The following is a 25,964-nucleotide window of genomic DNA, read 5'->3' as shown; positions in this document are numbered from 1 at the left end:
CAATGCTCTCAGCTACAGGAGGGACAGCAGGGGTTCCTTTCCCATCCATGCTCAAATGTTGACTGGCTTGATCATGGGCAGGTCTTGTGCAAGTAACCATAGATGTGAGTTCATAAGTGAAACGGCCATGTCATGTCCAGAACACTCTATTTTACGGCTGTACTCCCCAACCTTTGTCTCTTATCGCTTCTTCCAGGGCAAGATAATGATCTCAGAGCTTACAGATACAAGAGAAAAATCTTAATTTATCTACTATCTAGAACTCCATCTAAAATCTCCACAATAATGGTTGGAGGGATAGCTCAGCAGTTGAGAGTATTTGCTGCAGAGGCGTGGGCACCAGCGTTTGAACCCTAGCACTCATGTAACAAGCCCAGCATGGTCCTATGCATGCCAGCAACTCCAGTAATGATGGGAGCAGGCAGGAGGGCCGGAGCTTGCTGCCTGCAGCTTCCAGCTGAGCTTAAAACTGTAAGCTCTGAGTTAAGTGAGAGACCCTGCTTCAAAGGAGTAAGGTAGAGAACACTACATATGGACAGCCTGGTCTACACCCTCCTCTGGTCACACATATAAACCCCACATACACATGTATCTCACACATACACATACACACAATAAAACAGTAAAAAAAAAAAAACATGGCTGCTAATGGAATATTTTCATTTTTCAGATATAGTCTCTCAAAGTAGAACTGACACATATTAAGGGCTCTATATTTGCAAATAATCCAACATGTTTCTTTTCTCTTCTCTCTTTTTCTTGTATTTTATGTGTTTGCTTGGTTTTGTTTTGGTTTTACCTTATTTGTTTGTCTGTTTGTTTATTTGTTTAGATAGGATGCCATGTATTCCAGGCTAATTCTGAACTCACTGTATCCCTGAGGCTTAAACTCCTAATTCTCCTGCCTCCACTTTCCAAATGCTGGCTTGCAATATGTCAACACCACATCCAGTCTCTAGTGTTCCCAATCAGTTCATTCTGTGACGGTTTTTCTCTTGTTTAAAGGGCAGAGACCAGAAGACCGCAATGTAGGAGGACTTCCTTCTGGTAAACCCAAGGCATCTGGCAATGTGGACATTCCTCTCTGCCACATGGAGGAACATCAGTATGCTACTTTTCAGGAATGCTGGTGGGTTAACAAGGATCTATTTTCAGTGAGCGAGAACATAAGAAAGAGTGATTAATTTTTGGAAAAGATCTGACTAGATAGAAACTCCACATCCTTGTAAATGTTCCAAACCAGTGCATTTTCAAGTTGTCAGTTCCCTGTGTTTTGAAAGTATAGGTTTAAATGAATCAATTGAGAAAAGTGTCAGCTGCCATAATTTGGCTAAAATATGATATTTTCCAACCTTGCTTTCACAATCCCAGTATATCTCTGAAAAAATCATATTTTGTCATAATAATTTTGATATAAAATGTCTTTCTGTTAACCATTGATGTAAAATTTCTAAACTAAAGCAAACAGCAAAATAAAGGCATTTACCAACTGTATGCTTAGTACTTTGTAACATGAGGGGACACTGGTCCTAGCATTAAAGGGAAGGAAAAATGAAACAAATCCATAAAATCCTCATCCAGTTTAAGATCTAATTTGAGGAAGCAAATTCATAGAAAATAGTTAAGAAGAAGCAGAAAAAGTCATCTTTTTTTTTTTTTAAGCAATTTAAAAGGATTACCTACCAGTGACTCCATATGTATGTTCCCTACGTGTACTAGTGTCCACAGAGGCCAGAGGAGGGCGCCAGATTTCCTGGAGCGACAGTGGAACCACTCTAGTCCCCTGTAAGGCACCAAGTGTTCCTGACCACTGGGCCATCTCTCCATCCCCGCATGATATTTCTTAGAGTGAGACCCGATTTATTGATAATATTACAGATATTACAAAATAAGTAATATTACTTAGGGAATTACTTGCAATTTTTCTGCATATTACTGAGGAGCTGTTTTCATTGCTCATACACCTTGCTGCTAAAAGAGACATCAGTAATAACAACACAGCCTCTTACCCAGCACTCAGTGTGTTAGGTATTCCTCTAACCTAGGTGACATGGACCAACCCATTCATTCCTCAGCAGGACCCCGTGAGACAGGAGTGTGGCCACCCTACTTTAGAGTAAAAGAGCTTGAAGTGTATGAGGTGGAGGTGTTACTTCAAGTGCCACATGATTTGTCAGGGTGAGACTCAGTGACCTTTCTTAACCCTGTAAACCTTTTGTGGAAATCCAGAGGAGGGAGTCAAAGAGATGGGGATAAAGAGAGGAGAAAGGATTCAATTTTATCAGTATTCAATCATCCCAAATTGGGGCTCTAAATAGTAGTTTCTGCCAAAATCGTATGACCACAAAGCAAATACTAAAGTGCCTCACATGATTTTAAACATATGAATGCATAATTATGTTTTCTCCTGCAATAAAATAGCATAATTTTACTTGCTCAGTGGATCACAGTTACAAAGACATTTTACAAAGGGACAGTTCCTGTCCCTGCATAGAGGGTGAGAAGTGGCTTATATTGCCACTACAGGAACCTTTGTCTAATTAAATCTTTAAATCATTAATGCTCTGTAATGTCAAAGAAATTTTAAAAAGGTGGGAGAGAAAGAGACCTTTTCTAATATATATTGAACAACAGCAAAAAAGAAAAAAAAATGAAGTTAGCTGATTTGATAGGGCATTGCAGTAGGAAAAGGCTTGTAGCAGTGTGGGCTCTGAGCCTTGACCTGGGTACCACAGTCAAACATGGGTGCAGGGAGCTTTCGTGATGAGAGGTTCTTGCTCTCTTGGAATTCCCCCACATTTATCTGGGTAGCGTTTGCCTTTTTCCAGAATATTTATATTCATCTCTCTGTCTCCCCTGCTTACCTTATTTTTTTGAAATGATCCTCTTTAGATGACCCCTCACCCTCACCCCTGCCCCAAGATATCTTGGTATTCTGAGCTGCATGGTTTTAATTCTTATAAATGCTTCTTTGAACTATGGGCAACTGAATAAAGCTGGGTGTGGGAGGGGTGGTCGACCTGAGGGAAGAGCATACCGATTGTCAAATGGACAGCTCTGAAGATACACAGATAAGTAACATTATGTACTCCAACAGGTTATATTTAGGAATATATATGTACACACATCTACATATTTCCATGTAATAACATTATTGAAAAAGAAGCCATGAATTTGGAGGAGAGCAAGAAAGGGTATATGGGAGGATTTGGAGGGAGAAAAGGGAAGGGAGAAATGTAATTAAGCTAAACCCCAAAAATAAAAGTTAAAAAAGTAAATTTTATATTCAATGTTTAATATGATTCCACAGAAGTTTCACATGGAGCAATGTGATTTAGTTAATAAATCTAGCTCATTAAAAAAATGCTTCTTTTCTTTTGTGAAAGTTGCTGAAGACAAACCGACCGTCACTGGCATTCCTAAGGTGACTTATGTATTTAAAGGTCTTTTATTTTTGTTTTGAGACATTCTGTTGCTGTAACTATTAAAATTTAATTTTTCATAGACAACATTCCCTCCTATAATTTAAAAACTGAATAGCCAGGAGGTTGTGTCCATAGACACCAATTTTAAGATGACTATAAATTGCCTGAAGGGTTTCATATGGAACTCTACCAGTTCATCATGTAGTTGCATCAGTTAGTGTGATATACTGTGCAGAATTATTGCAGAAACATCCATCTGCACCATTTCCCTTCACTAGCATCTATTTCCAACATGGGAGCTGAGATGAGACTGTTTCAAAAGAAACCAACTGTGGCTCCATGACCTTAGAGATTTTGAAAAGGGAACATGCTCAGAAAAGGACTTTCTGGGTCCCATAGGATCCAGACTCCTGTGAAGTGTGTGAGCTTAACTCCCGGGCTTCCCAGGCTCACTCCCCAGTGTTATCCTTGAAACTAGGCCAGAGCTAGGTCCTCTAGAACCTTGTGCTGTGTGGGGGCTCTTTTGTCCACTGTGAGACTTGTGACAGCATCCCAACCTCCACATACCCAATGACAGTAGCACTTTTATCCCAAAGTTGAAAACCCAAAGTTTCTGTCATTGTCAAATGTTTCCTGAAGTACGAGAACCACCCAAGCTGGGAACCATAGTTGCCAGGCAGGTCCACTGTAGAATTTTACTTCAGTATGCTCTTTCCAGTGACTCCTTCCCTTGAAAACCTACTTCAATTGGAGCTACCAGCCAGGAGACACTCCCCATCCTTGCTTCTTGCTTTATTTCCCTACCTCATTCACCCTTTTTTATTGTATTAGACAGTTAGTTGTCCCTCTGCACCCCTGAGCAATTGGATCCGGGATGCCCTGCAAACACCAAGGTCCAGACAAGTTCATGTCCTCGCAGCAAATTTTATATAATATGCTGTGGTATTTGCATATATCTACACACATCCCTCTGTGTGTCATCTCTACATTACTTATAGTAATATGAATAACTATGTAGATAAGTGGTCTTACAGCATTGTTTACAGAAAATTGAAACACGAAAACAAAGCTTGTAAGTGTTCAGTACACACACTTTTATCCCAGAATCTGCCTTATCCATGGTTGGTTGAATCATGGGTGTGAAACCACAGAGATGAAGAATGTGTTGACTGCATGCCATTTGTCTGTTCCTTCTGCAGTGGTGGTGCATTAATGCTGTCTACTGTCCTCAAGCATGGGTTCTCAGCACACAGGGCAGTGTCAGGGAGTCAATGACACTGTCCAATAGGTGAATGATATGTGCAGAGCTGACCCTGTAAGTCACATCTCTCTTGTCAAAGATCTTTACTTAGAGAGGAACCATAAGGTTTACCTGAGAAGTGGAGATTTTGTGGAATTTTGGTTTTTTAAACCTGTATGTTTACTTATTTGCTTTAGCATTAAGAATGTCCAAAATTTGTCATTTCCTGACAACTAGAGGATTGTCTATGTCATGAAATTTTGCATTTCATTTTCCCCTAATCTTCCCTATATTTTGCTGCCAACATTTCCTTATCCATCTAACATCTATCTCTTATATATCTTCAATGTAACATACATCTATCTACTATCTATCATACCTATCATCTATCTATTAACCTATCATCTAACATCTACCATTTTTCTATCCACCTATTGTCTATCTATCTATCTTTTTATCTATCTATCATCTATTTTATATCATATATCTTCAATCTAGCTTCCATTTATCTATCATTTATATCTATCAACTATCTATCATCTCTCTCAATTATCTACCTCTCTATGAACTCTTTTATTTTCAATCTATCCTCCCTTTATTATCTATCTTCAACCAATCACCTGTATTCTGTATCCATCTATCAGCTTATAGCTCTCATCTGTTTTCTATCATCTGTCTATCTATCTATCTATCTATCTATCTATCTATCTATCTATCTATCTATCTATCATATATCTGTCTATCTATCATATATCTGTCTATCTATCTATCTATCATCTACTATTTATCTAAGTTAGCTATCATTTGTCTATTATGTATGTACCTAATCCATCCATAATTTATCATCTATCACTCTCTCTACCAAATCTTGAATATTTTAGAAGGGGCACAGGTTGATTTAATATACTACAGAAGGAACAGTGAGCAGGAGAGTAACAAAAGACCCCAAGTGACCTAGTTTGTCTTTCTGACTTTCCCTTTCTGGGTTATTCAGTCTCTGTTTCTCTATCCACAACCCAGTCATCGATTATCCTGTCATGATGCCAATCTCTCTGTAAGATGTCTTAGATAATTTGAGGAAATGAGACCTACTACTGCATACTCTTAATCAAGATTCATTAGATGCTAATACAAATAAAATGTGGTATTTTAAGGGGAATGGCCTTATTTAAATAAATGTCCACATTGGAAAACAAATATTATGGCATATCCATATCTCAATCTTAAAGTTAGCAAATGTGGTTCAAGATGAAAAAACTGAATTAAATTAAAAACTAGTGTTTACCAATGTTCTAATGACTCCCTACTTGCTCTATTGTTTTTGAACAAACTTGAGAGTTTTTGAAGTGCAGCATGGACGTTTTTAAGGCTGAGGTTAAACAATAATTTGCAGTAAAATATATTATTACTAATGACTCAGAATGATGGGGCTTTAGAAGGTTAGTGTTCTGTGTTTAACTTCATGCTATGTCCACAAATACTTAGATAAGAAAGGTGAACCAGTGAGCTCAACTGGAAAGTGTGACATGATAGACTGATCACTTCCCTGCCCCATAGCAAAGTCACTGTTTCTGAGCAAGAATAGAGCTATTTACAGCTGCTAAACTTTCAGGCAGTTATATTAATATCAGTGATTGACACAACAGTGACCATCTGGAAAAGAGGACAGCTAGGTCAAGTACTAAATAGCCAAATCAGTCTCCTCTCTGTCTCTGTCTCTCTCTCTCTTTGTACATTAGTAGGTCCCATTTGCCACCCCCAAAGCAGAGGGTCTTTAAGATTTTAATTTATATCCCAGTTTCCACTTATCTAATGTATCATTTTCAAGAAAACTTGGATAAATCAATAAATATTAATTCAATTAGCTAATCTTATTTATTCTAAAAATAAGAGGAAAAAATTTACTATATGTGCACAGATGTCCTTCACACTCAAATAAAATTACCATATTGCAACATAAATCCTTAATATTTAAAGGAAAATATTTTCTTTGCGATGACTATTTTTTTGGGTAATAGTGATGATAACGTATATTCTAGATGTGTATGTATACCAGGGCTCCTGCTAAGTAGCTAATTTTGTCTTTATAACAACTGTATTTGCTACTTACTGCTCTCCTTTCCCCCATCTGGTGAAGTTTCTGAGACTGGGCAAACTCTCTAAGTGGGTGAAGGATCTGAGTCAGCCCTCCATTCCAGATGTCTTAAACCTGGGCCTGTAGCTCTGCTACTGTGCTATGCCCCAGAACTCCCCAGCACTGTGCACAAACAGAAGCCTGTCTACTGATAAACCCTGTGAGCACAGACCCTCAAGTGGTCCTCGGGTGAGAGCAAAGCAGGCCCTCCTGAGCCTTCCATCAGCTTTCTGCTCGTGACAGTCCCCTAAGGTCCATGCATGCATCCGACACTGTTGTCCTTTCCTGTGGCCTTTATGTCTACTTTCTCCTTCTTCTCTTCCATCCCTTCTGCTTTATTCCCTGGTTCAGAAAGCCTTCTGGGCCTAGTAAAATCTGCATAATTAAACTTCTCTATACACAAAACTGACCTCGGCTCTAATTTGTGCTTGTATAGAGGATGACTTCTGGTCATTCTATGCCTACCAACTTGGTCTCCTATAAAAATCATATAATTTCCTCAAGTCTGACTTTTCTTTTGTACAGTTTGCAGTGGTAGAACTGGGACCATGGTGTAACTTGGCAGTGTTTGTCCTCCCTTCTAGAGCCAGATCTCCAGCCAGAGAACTGGGTTACACTACGGTGGAACCAAAAATTCAAAAGCAGGTATGAGAGCATCAGAAATAAAAAAGATTTAACCCATGAAAAAGCTAACTGTGAGCAACTGCGATTATGTTCCCAGAAGACACATTTAAGGCTTAAATTCCGGTTGCTTATCCACAAAATAGTTCTGAAAATAGTTTTGTGAACTGTTACATGAAAAGAAGACGAAATCACTTCACAGGTAACAGAACTTTAAAACATGTTCAATGAGCATTGTTAGGAAAAAGTAAATTAGAAAATCCCAAAAGTATTATCTGAAACATCAGAATATTGTCTCAGCATACTTGCTGGAAAAATAGTGTGCAGATTACAAGCATTTTTGAAACAAACAAAATATTCCCCATGTTTTTTTTCTATAAAATCTTAACTAAGGCATTTCCAGAAAAATATTTTTGTTTATACAAAATCAGTTCACTTATGTAGATAACATTATTATTCTACATTTTATAGTGAGAATAAGTAATCAATGTTTATTAAAATTACTATTTTCAAAAAATATTACATTTAATATTTCTCCACAAAACCCCCATATTAGTCTTGTTTCAAAGCCTGGATTTGTCCCTATTTATGGCTTTTCAGTGATGAGGTCCCCTTGCAGGGCTTGTACCCTCTGGGCAGCGCTGGACTGACTCTGTCCTTCTTACTCACTTACAGCTCTCAATTCACTGCAGATGTGTTGGGGAGACAGTATCCTGACAAAGAACTGTCTGCAGTCTCCAGAAACAGGAAGTCCTTCAAAGCAGGCTGCCTTCCAGACTCTCTGTGCCCTGAGAAGCTTTTCTGAGCATCAGGAGGACCAGCTGCCAAGGCTTCCATTGTCCCTCCATGTCCATGTGTAGGTGATGCATTACTCCATGCATGGCGTACATGAGCGTCTGTGTTATCACACTCAGAGTTGTAAGTAGCACATACTGAGTCTACTTCTCAAATATCCCTTCGACCCAAAGTTCTCCAAAATTAAGCCGAATGTAAATAAATGACATGTCCATTCTCTCAGGGTGTGGAAGGACACATGCCCGGAGTCAGCACCAGCTCTCCTCTGCGACACGCAGAGACTGAGAGGCCACCTACTGCCTCTGACAAGAATCTGTGGTGCAGATGACAAAATGAGCAGACCTGGAAAGGCAAAATATCTGAAAGCCTGCCTCTCAGCAGCACCTGACTCCTTTCTTCACAGAAACCCTGCAGCATACAGAGAAGCCTCCACTGCTGTCTGAAGGGAGAAGTTATATATTACAAAAATATAAAACTCACAGCTGTGGCGGCTCTTGGCTTACATTTAAAAACAGAGCAATTTAAAACCGATAAAATCTCCAACTTTCTTAAACTGTCAAAGCCAAACCTGGCAATACCCAGGTCTGATTATTTAGGATGTGATATTCAACTTCTAACCATGTTGTTTAATCATCACAGAGACATGAAACTATTTGCAAGCATGGTTTTATTACTATCATTACCCTTCAGTACCATTTGGTAGCAGGAAATGAGAACTTGTTACACTGAGTCGGAACTGTGCACGGTGTCAGGAACTAAAGGTAAGAGGCGCTATGATCCCTCTGAAGCCATGATCCAAGGAGAGGAACACAGCACAGACAAAATCTGGCTGCAAGACTAGGGCAAACAGTAGAGTCAGAAACAAATCACAGAAATGTGGCATGTGAGCTGAGATTAAAAAAAAAAAGAATGCTAGGGAATAGACAGCGTTCGAGACTGAAGGTGCTCCCAGAGGTATCAATGAGCCATGTATCTGCAGGTGTGGCTGCAGCTAAGCTGCAGGCATCCTTGAACTAGTTAGAGAAGTGTCGCTCCTGCTTTCCATAGATAGACACAGCCGTATGGGGTTATTGCCTGCAGAGGGCAGTGAGCAAGGTCTAGCCAAGAGCCCAATCTCAGTAGAGATCAGGACTTTAGAGTCATGTACCTCAGGAGTGGTAAGGCTGGACAGAATAGTTCCCAGCTGCAGAGTCAAGTTTTATTGGAAGCCGCGAAGAAGCCTTGTTGTTTCAGATTCCTTCTAGCTGCTTTGTCACCACACCTGCTGAGTGGAGACTTGGAGTCCCACAAAACTGAAAACATTGACACCCTGGCCCTTTTCAGAAAATGGCTTCCCACTGCTGATATAGAGAGTGAATGAAAACTGTGTGCGGTCTTGGACTGTGGGGAATTAGGTTCATTTTTCCCTGGTTGTGAGGGAAATGGGATTATGAGAAAGGATCAGGGCCCAGAATTGGAAACTAGAGTCATTGTGCTGATGGGCATGAGGAAGCTCTTTGGAGAATGTCTCAACTGGAAGCAAATACAGCTTTGGATTCTCTATCTACAGCCTCCCCCAAGTTATGTTTCTGCTCAAATTAGGAGGCTCGGAGGAGAAAGCAGCAGCCACAGGGATGACAAGGTAAGCCTTACTTTCCTTGCACAAGCTGAGTTTATGATGAACCTGTTCCTCTTAAAGAAACAGGGAAAGAACAATCTAGATTCTGGTTTCAAACCATGAAGGAAAGCCTACCTCCTCTTAGAGTCCCTGCCTTCCAAGTTAAAAACAAAAGGAGGCTGAATTTGTGATTGGTCATCTACTTTCCTTAATTTATAATCTATACTGTTTCACATCATGAAGTTTAACAAAATATCAGCACACAACAATGATACAAGAAAAAGCTAACATAAATGCAAAATTCAACAAGAGCCAAAGGAATCAAATGGAGAAGCAGGAGTTTGTTTAATAATCTACATATTAGCTCACACAGTCTCTCCTGAGGAAGGCTCTTGGGGAGATCAGTGGGAAGGGGCTGCACATCGTCCTGGGGGCGGGACAGGCTTCTTTTTAATTCATTTGGAAGAGCTGGTCCAGGTGAAGGAATACAGAAGTGGTTTGTTAAAGAAGAATATAGGATGCACTTGAGCCTACTCAGGCAGACAGGAAATCAAACTCTAAGGAAGCAGTTAGGGGATGTTCTTACAGGCTAAATTTCAGTGAGAAAGACATTACCATGCCTTCCAAATCCTCCTCAGTGGTAATATGGTACCTTGACCAATCTCTTCAACACTGGAAATATACCAAGAGGCCTCTCTGACAGGCAGGCTGGGATGGCCTGTAAACAACCTAGACCTGTTTCCCTGTCTTCAGGCTCATTCATTGCAAAGTACAAAAGAAAAATTCATCATTCTATCTTTGGGAACAAATTGTACATGCTATATTGTTAATCAAAATAGTTTGCTGATTATTAAGCTACCTCATGCTAATCTTTCAAAATTTAGAGAGGGGAAAGGCATGTGTGATTATTACATTATAAACAATCTGTGGAGATTGAAATGTTTATAATGGCTCCTGTGCTAGAGATGGAAAAATAAAGACCAGTACTAAAAAACAGATTTTTTTGCTTTCAATTGTAATATTACTCATAATGCAATTACTTTCCTTATGTAATGCAATAATTTTCACACCTGCAGAATTCATTTAAGAAATATAATAAAATGTGCTAGATTTTTACAGAGTCAATGTGAAATGGCAAATGCACGGTTTCCTATTTCCTAGTCTGCTCATTCTTATCTTTATTCTTTGAGTATGCAGTTCATTCCATCTGTGGCACCGAAAATTATCAGCAATTGAACAGCAACACTTCTTACCAATGTTTGTCTGCTTGTACACCAAAACATGCACTGAAACCTCAGAGATTCCTCACCTTGAGGGTACCGTGCAGGACCTCTGCTAGCTTCCCAGAGCATAAATTCTCACTGTGTGAATGAAGTGAGTCAGTCACAGCACAAATCTGGTCATAGAAATTTGTCATAGACAGTGGCACTGATTTATTTCTTAATTCAACCAAGTTCTGGTTGAAACGCCCTGCTCTGACACCAAAAAACAAGTCAGATAATCTCACCCAAATCATCGCTAAAGAGGAATGCCATTTAGAAATGCAAACTAAAACCTCAATGTTAAAAAAAGAAGTTCCTAGCTGAAAATTTGGTTGAGGACACACGCTGGATGTCACCAACCAGGACAACTGCAGTTCAATATCCAAAGCTATACTCGAGGTTTTATATTGACTTAGAGTTATAGCAGTGGTCAGAAGTCCTTCCTCTCATATGCAAATACCCTGAGGTAGGCTTCAGGAAAGGATGCTGTGCTGAGATCACTTGGTTGCCCTTGGTACTGCTGTGGCATAGGCTTGAGTGTCATCTATTTAGGATGACATTCAACACTTGTGGTTGCATCAGGAGTGACTCAATGAGACACAAGTTAAATCATGACACTCAGGGTAGCAATGACCTCCAACATCCTGAAACAAAACCCTGGGAGACTAATAAAAACACTTCATCTTTCTATTCTTGGATAATAGAGCACTTCTCATGGATTTTCATGCTTGATCGGATTATCACAGGAGGTTATGTTCTGAATGGGCTGAACGTCTTATTTGGATGACAAAGTTGAATCTACACTAAATTAACAAATATATGTTCCAGTTCACTGCATTTTCATGCAGGGGCATTCTTTATATTATAACATGCTTAGATGGAGAAGTGGCAGTGTGTATGCATCTGGACAGATATATCTACTTCAGTGACTTGTCCTTGGGGATATCCAGAGGATCTCCTTTACTTCAGGGTTAATAAAAACAATAAAAGGGTGACTTAGGGAGGGAGAGGGTAAGTAACCTCTACTTAATTTATGTATTTTAAGAAGTCAACTTAAATATAGACATCTACACAGTCAAATATGAACAGTACACAGATGCCAAGTATGGAATGGTTGTGATGTTAGCTTTCAGTGCCTCCTAGAACATCTTCATCAAGATGAAAGCAAACATCTTCCTCTTTCCCATGATCCACCTCTGTATCTGTTACTGTAGTTCTCTGTTAGACCATGGCCAGCTATTTTCTTTATACTAGAATGGCTATGTCTAGTTAGGCTGGCAATGTACTCATTATTAAGTCCTTAAATTCTGATTCTGAGATACAAAGCCATCTTCAACTCTAGTTCAGGAGACACGGGGAAAGAGAAAGAAGGAGGAGGTGGTATACACTCTTGAGAGGCACAGGAAGTGCTGCTCCCCACATGCTGTATGGAACATGCTTGATGTTGAGGATATCTCTGCTCATACAGGAACAGCTTCGTTTCAGGCTATTGATAAGCAAGAAAATTTCCTGATGGATTGAGAAAGCCCCTATCAAACCTTAGACTACCTAAGTGAGTAGGCGTGTGTGTGTGTGTGTGTGTGTGTGTGTGTGTGTGTGTGTGTGTGTGTATTTCCTACTTAATACTGATTTGTTTATCTTGAAGCAGCGTCTTACTGTGGAGACCAGGTTACCTTTGAACACGCAATCTTCTTGCCTCAACCCCTCAAGTTCTAAGATTACAAGCATTCTCCCATGCCTGTCTAAGTTATTCCTAATGATAAATGTTTCATGAGATGTTTATAAATCTCTTATTGTATAGAATTGCCCCTTTCATATATAACATAAAATATTAATTTATTAATTCATACAAAGAAGAGAAAGCCTCAAACACGTTAAGCTCTGTGGCCAGCTAAATTCTCTCAGTCACTGGCATGCCTAATCTCAATTTACATTACATATAGTTCAGATTAATGGCTCAGCACATTAAAACTGTTGAATGTCAAGGAACTCTGCACTTACTCTCAATTGAAATAAAATCAGCAATGCTAAATCATTGCTCAAAACAAAAATCTACCTCATCAATTATACTTTGTCAGTTCTTTTACACCTATGTAGCTATGATTTCATTAAAATAGGTTTTTAATTCAAGTAATAATTCTATAATTGACTGTTAATTACTTTTGAAAGCATGTTTTATCAGAAAAAAATCCAGTTCAAAATGGTACACAGATGGTGTTTGTATTATGAATGGATCTTCTTTTGGGCCATTTAGTGACATTCACTAAGGCCAGAGAGGCAAGTTCTTCCAATCATGAGCACAAATTTTATTTATGAATATTAAGGACTATTTAAAATGGTAAGATTGTAATATTTCCCTAAAATTAGGCACAGCATTTTGCAGAAAACAAAATATTCTCTAGTGTTACTATGGTAATTTTAAAAATATCTTTCCATTTCTATTTTTTGCTTTGGATTTTTTTATTGTTACTTTATTTGAGTCATTAGTGCATGGATTTCTAGTGAACTGTCTTTTGTGGAACAGTTTGGAAGTATAGACGAATCAAACATGAATAAGACATCTAAAACCTTTTCTTTTTGATGATTGAATTTGTGTACTACTTATTGTAATATTCAATAAGACAGTCAATACTTTATATTTAAAGCTTGAAGTTCCATAATGGTCATATTAATGTATCCTCTGGGAAGAGATTTCTTTTTTGTCACATGGTTGATATTTCTGCCAAACTTAAATATTTGGATCATTAAAGGGAACAAACCAATGACATTCAAATCAGTCTTTGCCGGCATTCAGTTCTAGGTGAATTAATGCTGTATCTATATCATATTATACGTCAGTGTGACTGTCACTGTTCTATGCCATGCCGTGTATACCAGTCTATCAGTTTTGAAAAAAAAATGATGTGTTTTCTGTGACATGCTGTAGACAAAGCTAAACCATGAAAATATGAACAATAATGGAAAAGGCAATTTCTAGCCATCTCCTCAATGAATCAAAGCAGCTTCATTCATCTATCAGCCAGGCTCTCAAGGCATTATTCCACTAGAAAACAAATTCTTGAACACAAATAAGTTGGGTAAGCTCTCTGAACATGCAACTGGAATTTCCTTTTAAGCGCTTAGCATTTGAAGGGTTTGGTTTCTTCTTCCCTTTTTAATGGGGGATCAAGCTCCAGTAAGAGCGGTTAATCAAAACATATTGTTTAAACCCTTCCAGAATCTTCCAAAGCGGAGAGTGTTCAATATTGTGACCATTTTTCACAATACTTAGGCTGACTTAAAATAGCAGCTCATTCACTTCACAAAGGCTCTTATTGGAATAAAACAAATCTGCTATTACTTGGGGTTTCAAAGCCTTGGCATTTAAATATTGCAAATGCATTCTGGCTTTTGATAATATTAGGCAGTGTAGAAAAAGCTTCTTGGGTTTTTAGATTAACTTTGAGAACGATAATCACTTACTGATGTTTAAAATCAAGTTTGAAAGAAGCATGAATGCTTTCTCTTTGTTTTGTCTTTTAAAGAGATGAAAAGCTGTTGGCATGTTAGGACCGGATCTCTTTAAAACAACCACAAACATCTAACCAACCAACCAAACAAACAAATGAAAAATGAGTATTTCTTGGATTTTTCTTTTTTCACAAACATTCCTGGGTACAGGGTAGATTCTTGGCAAGCAGGAAGACCCGAGTTCAAGTTCCTGCTCCGTGGCACGAGGTGGGGAAGTAGTTGAGAGTGATCACACAAGTCACAGTGTAAAGAGAGATGTCTTCACATGCAAAAAGAAGTTACTAATAATTAGATTGAAGTAACAGCCAAAATAACAAATAAGCAGACTCTATTCTTACACCTCCGTCAAGTTAGGCTTACACTGAACTTGTGGGTTCCTCCTATTTGCCTGCTTTTCTCATCCTGATCAAATGTGACCAAGTGGAGCAGAGGGGCCTTTCACAGCAGCCTTTCTGGAAAAACAGAGAAGTGGAATTTAGAAAAAGACCATAAGACCATAAGGAATGGATTATTTAAGACATTTGAACCAAAATTCTGTTGTTTTCTATCTAATCTGCTTTCTTTTTATCTATATTTTTAAGCTGGGATTTTGACTACTCTGTCTGCACTGATGAAGCTTTTTAAAAACAAAAAACAAAAAACATCAGCCTCCAAGTTCATCCTCCACAGCTTGGCCACATTGTGTTCAATCTCCCATCTCCTGTTGGCACCTCTGAACTCTTACGGTATAGAACCAGAGAACACAGACTGGCTTACTTTGAAAAATGTGAGTGAAGAAAGAGAAGAGAGAAGAAGATTTGGAAAGAAAAGGAGAAAGGAGACTGAGGAACACCAAAGCAACCACTAGCAAGGTTATTAGTCAACTGTCAATCCTAGTTAAGAATTACCAACCTGTCTACTTCACAAAACTGCATAGATGCAGGCAGATTTCTCTGTGTGTGCTCACACTGCACCATCATCTTTTGAGTCTGTCATTATGTGAATGCTTATTGTCACTTGGTTTTGATCATAAAAGGAGGCATCACAGAGTTAGATGAAGACTATCATATAGCAGAGCTTGGCCCTGTACAGACCCACAAGTCAACATGTGACAGTTCCATTCTTGAACTAAGCAGAAATCACCTGTGATTATTTTCTAGTAGGTTTTTTCTTTCAAAGCATTAGAATAATTGATCCAGATACTATAAAAAGAATGAGAATGCTATATATTCTTTCTCCTTGATGAGCTCAAAGGGTTTTTTTTTTGTTTCTTTTGATGTATTTTCTCTTTACTGTTTTTGTGACATTAAAGGCCCACACAGTGGGATAAAAGAGGGTGTGTGCTATTGCACATAGAGCAACCCAACAGCGGGAAGTTCCTGACATTGACCCCAGGTCTCCAGGGAGTAGGAGGTCCAGGCTTGCTTTAGGTGCTGTGCTGGGCCATGCTACCCATGATGGCCATGTAGAGTATGGAAAGAAGGAGTCAAAGGCAGGGGCATGGATTCATATCCTTTTCCCAGATCCCTGCAACTTCAATGGATAAAATAATCGCTGTAAGGGGAGAAAAGCTAGTTCTAATGGGAAAGGCTGAAGAGACTTAGACAAGATGGTCATTTGCAGCATTTCAAGCTCCACTTTAAAAAAATGTTATTCCGTCTTATTCTTTGTTGTTTGGTTTCTTCCTTTTTTTTTTTTTTTTTTTTTTTTTTTTAGGGAAAATTTAATTTTTCTCGTTAGGTAGCTATTAATAAAAACTTGTTGAGAAAACATTTCTCTGGTTAATCACCTCCACTTCCTTAAGCTATACAGCTACTTCCTAAGCATGAAAGATGGGAGAACTGAGTAGGGGAGAGGGAGGAGGAGGAAGAAGAAGAAGGGAGGAAGAGGATGAGGGTGAAGAGTCATTTAGGACAAAGAGGCTGTTTGTGAAGGACAGAGGCAGAGGAGGAAGAAGATGAGAAAGAATAAGAAGGGAAGGAAGAGGGTCAGGAGGAGGAGGGGGGGGCCCAGGATTTCAAAAGTGAGGAGAGGAAAAGGGGAAGGAAGAGAAACTCAAGAGTAGTGGGGAACGTGTATGAAGCAGGTCAGCCATGGCAAATGAAGGAACTGAAGAGGAAGCAGACAAGATCTAGTGTCCACTCCGGACTCTGCGTCATGTCTGACAAGGCTGCTGCATGGCTCCCACTGTCTGGTTCCACTGAACAGAAATGTATTTCTGTGTTCGGCTCTTCCCAGGTCAGGGCTCCTTGGAACCCTGGTTCTCTGTGTTGCCTCAGTCTGAGATCAGTCTGCTGCCAGGCACTATTCTGGAGTCATTTCTACCTGTGCCCAGGCTGAGGCAATGCTGTGGACACTGATCTGATGTCCTTAGTCCACAGCTGTCGTTAGAAATCCAGAGTGTGGCCTTGTGTGGTATGCAGTGAGTTAGTCTACTTCAGAATGTAGGCAGCTGTGTGCCTCTGTTCTCTACCTCAAGCCTGAGGGTACTACAGGGGACAAGAAGTATTTTCCTCAGATCTTCTAAACATCCCTTACATTGAAGTCCCTGTCAGTGATATTTATAGGAAATGGCTATTGCAGCTCCCTTGGAAAAGGCCAAATAAAAAGAGAAAAATGCTTCAAATCTGGAAATAGACTAAATTGTTCCAGTCTGGAAGAGGTACAGGCTCAAATCTAATTCCAATCTACTGCCTAGGGAACTGACATTGAGTTAATTCTGGCCCTTGGCTTTCCACAATCCTATGAAAACATAGCAGAGCCAATAATCCCCTCTCACATGTATTCAGAGAGGCTTCCTAGTCATTTTCCAGACCATGTGGCTGGACCCATCATTGACAAACAGCCTGTCATTTTAACTCAGGGCAGTATCTCTACCTGAAGGTGAATATAGGTTCTAAGATAGACTGACATGCTGGAAAAAGACAAAGTCCGCCTTGCAAATGTCAACTTAGGCTGCAATACCAGATCATAAGTCATACCATACCACCTAGAACTGATAAAGACATTTCCCTTGACTGCAGTGCTAAGATTTAACACCCTTACACATACTATTCAAGCACCTACCACTGAGCCGTGTCTGAAACCCAGAGACACCATTTCTACCAGTCCGTTCAGATTTTATAAAAAGTACAATTACAGTTCACCATCTTCTGTGCATGTGCACAGAAGCTAATTAGTCAGATACTGATGTTTCAAATGATGTTGTTGCTCTAATACACCTGAAAGTTATTTGGTAATGTAGTTCTTTATGTGATACTGGAGAGCCTGCTCTCTAAGGGTCCAATTCTTACCGACAGGATCCTATCCAAACATGAAGTAGAGCAGGTCAGTCGTGAGTATGTGCATCACGATGGATACACGTAGCATGGCTGAGCAATTGCTACTAAATTATCGAATATGCATTATATATCAGTGAGTAGATAGTTAACTTATTATGGGTAGTCTGATAAAAATCTTTTCCTTCCACACTAGGAGTGTGATTGGAATGGCAAATAATCTCAAAACATTCATTTTTTTTTCATTTGTTTGTTTCTGTTTTCTGATACAAGGTCTCAGTACATAGCATGGGCTGATCTGGAACTAGATATACAGCCTAGGTTGATTTTAACTGCCAGCAATCTTCCTGCCTCTTCATTCTGAGTGCTAGGATTACAGCTATGCAGCAACATGCCCAGCTGTATTTTATTACAGAAAAATCAGAAAATATAGAGAAACCAGAAGAGGAAAATCCCAGTATTTTCAGTGGTATGAAATTCCTGAGATAAAAGGCCAGATTGTAAATTCTGGGAAGAAGGGAGCATTTTCACAAGTTTCTGCTTTAAGCGTATAGTGTATGTGGAACATGAGTTCAACTCACAAAAGCAGCAATGGTTGGGCAAGAAAGATCAACAGACACCTGGACCACAGATCTCTACCTCCTAGGCCTCCTAAGAACACAGAGCAATTCCAGCAATTTCCACACGAGTTTCATACACATAAAGAACCCAATGTATTCAGAACCTAAATATATAGTGAGGACTGGAGTGTCATTCCCCTGCAGATGTAACACAACTGCTTATTCTTAAGTTACAAAAAAAAGCTATTCACACATAGCTGAATGGGCCCTCTCATTCCCAAAATCCCTCTAGGAAAAGAACAAGTTTTATTGCTTTTTAAACATATGGAAGAAGACATAGGTTTACATTGAGCATCATGCAAAGCTTGTTTTAAAAGGTCTCAAAGCTCAGACAAAAGAGGAACACTTTCATTAAAATACTACGGAATCAGACATAAACAGTTCCATAATATTTCATATTGAATCAGAGAGGAAATGTGGACATTGAAATAAACATAAATGCTTTATGACTGTCCTTAAGGCAGCAAAATCACTCCTCATTAATATGTGGAGACAAATTTACTATTTATAACAACATAAAAAATTGAAGGACAGTGTACATAGCTTTTGCATATTGTTTTAAGCACATATCTATACAAAGCAAGCTTAAATAATTGTTGATATATAGGGTAAAAATAGTATATTACAATAAGCCATTATCTTCCTAGAGATCAAGAAATAGGTACTGCTTTCAAACTTTAGAAGTCAAATATACTCCCTTGTCTAGAAAACATGTTACTGACCCTAATCTAGCACTACCTTACCAAGAAGGAAAAAACATATATTTCAAATATCTTCTCCACTAGCATTCCATGTTAGATGTGTATCGATAATGTTATGATCAAATCAATGATATCAACTTCAAGTCTTCTTGATCCACCTGCTTGATTTTACATACTTGATTAAACTCCTTCTTGAACTTTTGATGTAAACCTAACTTTTCCCTCTGTTGCTGAAAGTCTTTCTATAAAGTTAATTTTTAACTTCCACAATACTAACTTAAATCTATAGTCTACTTTATTCACTTTCAAAATCCACCCCATATTTTCAGTAGGAACTCAAATATGTAACTGAATACTCAACCCGGGGGAAGGCAATCACCTTTCCCAACAAATCTCCACACGGGTGACATGTCTCCCTCCTACATACAGGACAAGCAAGAGCAAACCAAGGATTTGTCACTAAAAAAGGAAAGAAGAGCGAGTGACATTGTACAGTCGCCATCAAGGTACATTTCTTCATTGTGTATAAAGGAAAGACATTTTTTTTTATTTAAAGTACACATCCTGCCCAGAAAATAAAATGCTTTTGGAAGTCAATCAGAAACCAACTCAGGTAAACCAAAGGCCGTGAGAACCAACATGCTCATCATCTGTATCAGCTGCTGTCATTATTTATGCTGCCGGTGGTCCTGTAGAAGGTTCATTTCAGGTCCAAAGGCTCATATGTTCTGTTTTAATTCTGCAGCCATTCGCAGTTACAGAGGAAGAAACTTTAAGGTGAAAGAGCAACCAGAAAGCCCCATATGATGGCATTCCCTCTCTCTACCCCACTCCATGTCATCTACCAGGAGCAAACCATTGATGTTATGCTCCTGCAGCTAACGGCAACTTGATGTCTTCTGTATCATTCCTATTGCAATATAGAATTAAATATATGGCATGGAAATTGGCTTTCACGCACTCTTGATGCTCTACATAAAATTAGACAAACAGAATCATGCATTATAACCAAACACAAAAATCAGTGACAGAAAACTAATTTGGATTTGGCTATATATGCAGGCACAATGAAAAACACAAGTTTGCCTTCATTTTAAGCAAATACTTTATAAACTCTGAGACATGATAATATACCAGTTTTATAAAAGAAACATGCATCAGTAGTTAAAAACAACTCTATGACAGAAGACCTCACAGGACAGGTCAATGGGTGCGTTGTGAGCACTGGCCCAAGTGTTACACAGCTTTTTAGGATGGTTCCCTTCTCCTGTATATGACCTCTCAGTCCTCTGGGACATGCTAGCTTCTCTTTCCCTGATCTTCCACTGAACCAGGCCAGGAAGCACTTTTGCTTCTTCTAATAACAGCACCTTCTTGACCAAAGATGAAGCTTATGTCCGGGTCTACAAGACTCTAACTTTGGGTCTCAGTCATGGTTTCTTTCTCCACCTCCAAGGCACCACACCATGGAAATCAGAACCCTACCTTAAGGTGCAGGCCTGTCCCTACAGACAATAATATTTCTCAAGGACTAGCACCATTTTATTACATCCCACAGGAAAAATGACATCTGCCTACATACGGTACTGTGCAGCCACGTTTTGTTCTGTCTTACCACAGCAATGAAGAAAACTGTGCTCAGTGAGCACTCCACCTTTTTTGACTACACAGGTGACCCAAGACCATGTTTTCCATACCTTTGCAGCCACGGATGAATTCGGTTTCTCCAGCAAGTCCCAAAGTTTCTTCCTTTTCTCAGGGCAGCAGGTGTTATCAAATTCCTCTCCCTCCCGCTCACGCATGGTCTCTGCCTCCCGCCTCAGTTCTTCATTCATCTGCTCTTTCTTCTGATGGTATCTGGCTTGGCAGCAGGATTCTAAGTAGATCTCATCGATGCCCCAGTAATCAAGCTCTTGGCCAAAAGAGAGTGCACACATTTCTTCCATCATGTGGAGCTTTCCTGTCCGGTAGAAGTTTAGAATAGACGTGAAAGCTCCAGGATGTCGGTCGAAGAAATACTCATTCTCGTTAAGATTGTAGTCATCGCATACCTCCAGGAGGCTCTCGTGCGTGTTGCAGTCTCGAAGCTTCCCCAAGCGTGTCCTGGGTAGCCTATCCAGAGTTCTCCATAGGACTTCGTGGTTAAGGCCCCCCACGTTGATCTTAACTCTCCGAGAGCACGTTTTGCTTCGAATAATGTCCACAGGTTCTGGAGGAAGAGAAAGTGTCGACCTGGACGTCTTCCTGTTCAAGCCAGGTGGAGCCTTTTCTGCCATTTTGAATTGGACAGAACCACAGAGCCAGGGTCCTTAAAGAGGAGGTCAGCTGCGGCAGGACTCCTCCGGAGCAGGCATCTCCATGGCAGCTGGAAACAAAGCAACAGCGTTTGGTTATTCACAGTTCTCCCACATCCCACAGCGTGGCCTGTCCTACTGGGTCCTTCAGCTGTTACAACCAGGTATGTTATTAATGGTCATTCTTCTACAGGTATACATCTATGTTGTAGGAGATAAGAAAGAGGGGAAGCAACATAGTTAGGTTCACAGAGGAAGTTGTGTGTTCACTTGTGCACATCTGTAAGTTGATGAGACCTAACTGTGTCACCCCAGTCCTTTTGCTCAAGTTGCTGAAAACCCGTGCTGATGAAGGCCTCAGAGAGAAAAACCTCAGCGCAGTTCTACCAGCTACGCCTCTAACCTACCCAGTCAGGTCCTGTTCATAACACCTGGCACAGTTATATCAGCTACACCTCTAACCTACCCGGTCAGGTCCTGTCTATACCACCCGTTTCAGTTTGATGACCTTCCTCATGCCCACACCTACCCCAGTCACCCAAGCCAAAGTCTGAGAGCACCTGATCCTCTCATCTTCATGCATCTACAGAAGTCTGGGCATTATATCTCCTAGACACTGCTTCTACCCTCTGCCATGACCCAGTCCCCAGCACCAAGGTACAGAGCTAAATCCCTTGCCTTCCTTGGTATGTGTCTCTCTTAAGGCCATTAAAACTGGCCCAACCTCTGGTGCTGACCATCTGAAAACCACTTACCAAATAGCTACAAAAACCATCTACTAAGATACAGACTTGGCCTTGTCACCGGTCTTAAACCTTCAAAGGCTCCTTGTTATTGAAAGTAAAACCTAGTCAGTCCTGCAAGATCCTCTCCACCTTCCCTTTTAGTCCAAGTCACTGTCTGAAAACTATCTCCTATCTACAGGGGATATGACTCAAAATACTCAGTGGATTTTGGTATACTTGAAATGTGTATAGCTAGGTAGATAGATGGATGATAGGTAGATGATATAGACAGCTAGATATGGAAAGCTATATCATGAAATGCTTTTCATACAGACACACATGCATATTTCTGTGTTTTAATTTTAAGTACAGTAACAGTAATAGCTAATAGTAAAATATAAGAATTATAATAATATACTATAAGAAGTTATCTAAAACTAAGAATTGTTAATTTCTGTATATTTCCATGTAATATTTTAGGACCTTGTTTGACCACGGTTAACCAAACACACAGAAAGTGAAAGAGTGGATAAAGGAGACTTTTCCTTCATGTTGCAACAACCCCATCATGCACACACCACTGTTTCTAGAACTTGGCTTATTTATAGTGGATCCTGGTGGGATCTACATTTTTCTATTTCCTTTTGCTCAACAACTGCTTGATTTTCAAGACTTGGGCCAGATGTTACCTCCTCCAGAGGGTCTTCCATGACATACCCCCCTCTCAGATCAAGAAACTGTATCTCTTGTCTTTCACCATGTTATTGTAACAATGTTTCCACAATATATCACAAGCTCCCAAGAACAAGTCCACCCTTTTTTATTTTTATGCCCTTGTCATTGAGTGCTGCTCTTATACACTGGAGAGGTTTACTATATTTAAATAATGAGTCAATTCTTTGTTTTCCATAAGGCAGCTAACAGAAAAATGTATACATGAAGTTGTTGGGATCGTGTGCTTAAAGTGCACCCATGTATATAGGCTGTACATGTACAGAATATGTTATTGTATGTGTGGTTTGTCTTCTTTTGCAACACATCTCTTTCCATTGGGCATTACTTGGTTATAACATAGTATCTGTGATGTTTTCCCTTTGATGTTCTTATTGTATTGCCATCTGAAGCAGCAAGAAGCCTCATGGTTAATGTCTTCTGAGTGATTTGGCAGAAAATCACAGAGCTTGGAGAAACTGGCCCACAGCACTCTCCTTAATGTAATATGCCATGTTTCACAGGTCAGTGCCTGTGCTAAAGGGATGAACTTTGAGATCCAAGAGGTTCTTATGCCTAGAACTTTCTTGTAAGATGCACAACAATGTCTGCAAGCCCCAGGATTCTCCATCTGCAAGTTAAATTTATTTCTCCATCTGGAGGCCAAGCATCCTCTCAAATGAATATGTTTGGCTTCTGAAGAAAAAGTAGATGGACTATGTAAGAAGTATTTTAGACATGGACAGCAAATATATTTGAATTGGGAGTTTTTTTCAGATATATAATTATAGGAATATTTTAAGCACACACACACACACACACACACACACACACACACACACACACACACACACTTCCCTCTTGTCTGGTAAAAATATGTCCATTTTTAGAAAAGGAAAAAGGGACTATCAGAGACTATAGTGATTGTTAAAGTTGTTTGAACTTGAATTCTTCCTTTATAAAGACCAGAATACTAGCTCATCTGTCAGATGTGGCATCACTGTGAGTAACTGAGACAGTCTGTGTAAAGACCTCACTCCAAGAAAACACATCTGAATAAAGTGAGAGTATTCACAGATCTTCCTGAGGTTTGGTTTTCAACCACTGAAAGAAAATGAATAAGAAAAAAGCACATTCGTGTTTATTAAATGAATGCTGGTATATCTTTTGCCTTCTAAGGCCTGGACTTGTGGGTCCATCCTTTTTCTCTATTGAGATATAGATCTACAAATAACAGGCACCCTGTAATATGCACTATGTTGACATTGATGTTCATGTCCACATTTTATATCTTACTGACATTGAACTATAAATATTTTTTTAATGAGCAGCAACATCAATATCAGGCAAAACTGAATGAAAATATTAGGGAAAGGGCAATTCCAGTGGTGAGTCCAGATGTCTCCTCCACTGAGTGACTTCATTCTGCTGACGCCATAACAACTCAAAGTCTTTCACTAGTTCCCACGCACAACAAACATTAAGGCCGGACTGCTTTGAGCTCTGACACTGTTCTACTTTGCTTTTCCTTTACTGTGATAAAACACCAACCCAAAGCAACTTGGAGAAGGAAGGGTTTATTTGGCTTATACCTCCACATCACACAATGAATATCGAAGAAAGCTGGGCCAGGGCAAGAACCTGAGCAGAATGTTGGAAGTAAGAACTGAAGCAAAGACCATGGAAGAATGTTACTTCCTGACTCACTCACTGCTTCTGTTCAGATAACCTCCTAATGCAACCGAGGACCATTTGCCCAGCATGGCCCTGCTCCATCAATCACCAATGAAGAAAATCCCCTGCAGGCATACGCACAGGCCAGTTTGACAGAGTCTATATTGTTCAACTGAGGTTCTCTCTTCCTGGGTATGTAAAATTCATGACCAGGAACAGCCATCACAAGGACAAAGGAATAGAAAATGCACTTACTCCTTTAGAATATCATGCCTTCTGCTTAAGAAAAACAGTGTTTTAATTAATTACCTCATGTGTGAGGTTATGATAGAGAGACAGAGAGAGCTTTAACGTGACTCTGATAGAAACATTTCATAACTATGATCAAAGGTAAACTGAGACCTGACATCTTGTAATGTTATTGCCAAGAGAAAATGCAGTGTCCCAATTGCTAGCAGGACACCATCCTTAAGCAATTTCATGCCCATGACTTCACAGAATTTTCCCTTTCAAAGGCTGTCTCAAGTGAAAAGAGAAGAGAGGTCAGAGGACTTAGATTTCAAAATATCTTCTTCACTGATCAAGAACTTTCTATTATAAGAAATCCAGTGTTGATTACAGATTCCCTCAATAAAAGGCAGGCGGAAACCCAATGCCTTCTTTTCAAAGTGAAAAGAGCGACCAGGGTGAGAGAATGCCCTGTTGATTCGATTTCCTTACAACTTAACATTGTCTGTTGTGGCTTTCATTACTGTGGTAAAATTTCCTCATTCACCTTTGGCAGAATGTTCTTCATGTTTCCTGATTAAAGACATCAGTTCTTGAGTAACTAAAGAATTGTGAATTGTGTTCAGAGAGTCAAAAAGGCTTTCAGAATAAGCCAATAATTCCAGTACACTCTAGTGCACCAGCCCAGACACCAGAACCTCAGAATTCACCAACCCGTTGGGTCTACCAGCTGGCGCCTCCCCCTACTCTCCTGTCTCCACCACCCTGCAAATTCTATGTCTTACTGCCCCCCCCACCTCCTGTCTTCCTAACATGCATGTTCACTATGTCATTTGATTCTCACAACCTGGGAAAACATCCAAAAACAGAATATTATTTTCAGAGTTAACTGCTTCCCATATAAAAACCTCTTGAGATTCAGTTATCAGATCTTGTTTTAGAGGACAACAAAAATATGTAAACCAAGCTGTTTATTAGTTTTCAGGTGTTGGAGGCTGAACCTAGTGCTTGGTACTTGTACTACTAAGGTACACACCTTACCATTGAGGTAACCACAGCCCCTGACAGTATTTTCACTGCCTCTGACTAGGTGTTACTATGTTTCCCAGTTGAATCTCAGACTCCTAAACTTAATCTCAAGCAGCCTACCTGCATCAGCCTCCCAAGCAA

General features: G+C 39.6%; 1 protein-coding gene across 1 annotated transcript in view; it reads right to left on the bottom strand.

Moving 5' to 3' along the window:
* Positions 1 to 25,964, bottom strand: part of Kcnb2 (potassium voltage-gated channel subfamily B member 2) — a 413,948-nt gene that overhangs the window by 367,179 nt on the left and 20,805 nt on the right. The window contains exon 2 of the mRNA XM_028864611.2: positions 20,860 to 21,527. Coding sequence (XP_028720444.1) covers positions 20,860 to 21,438 — 579 coding nt within the window. The 5' untranslated portion in view covers positions 21,439 to 21,527. The remainder of the gene's footprint in view (positions 1 to 20,859; positions 21,528 to 25,964) is intronic.

The sequence above is a fragment of the Peromyscus leucopus genome, chromosome 5 (genome assembly GCF_004664715.2).
Source record: "Peromyscus leucopus breed LL Stock chromosome 5, UCI_PerLeu_2.1, whole genome shotgun sequence".
Taxonomy (NCBI): Eukaryota; Metazoa; Chordata; class Mammalia; order Rodentia; family Cricetidae; genus Peromyscus; species Peromyscus leucopus.
Note: the sequence above shows the minus strand (reverse complement) of the source record. Positions and strands in the feature narration are given on the sequence as shown.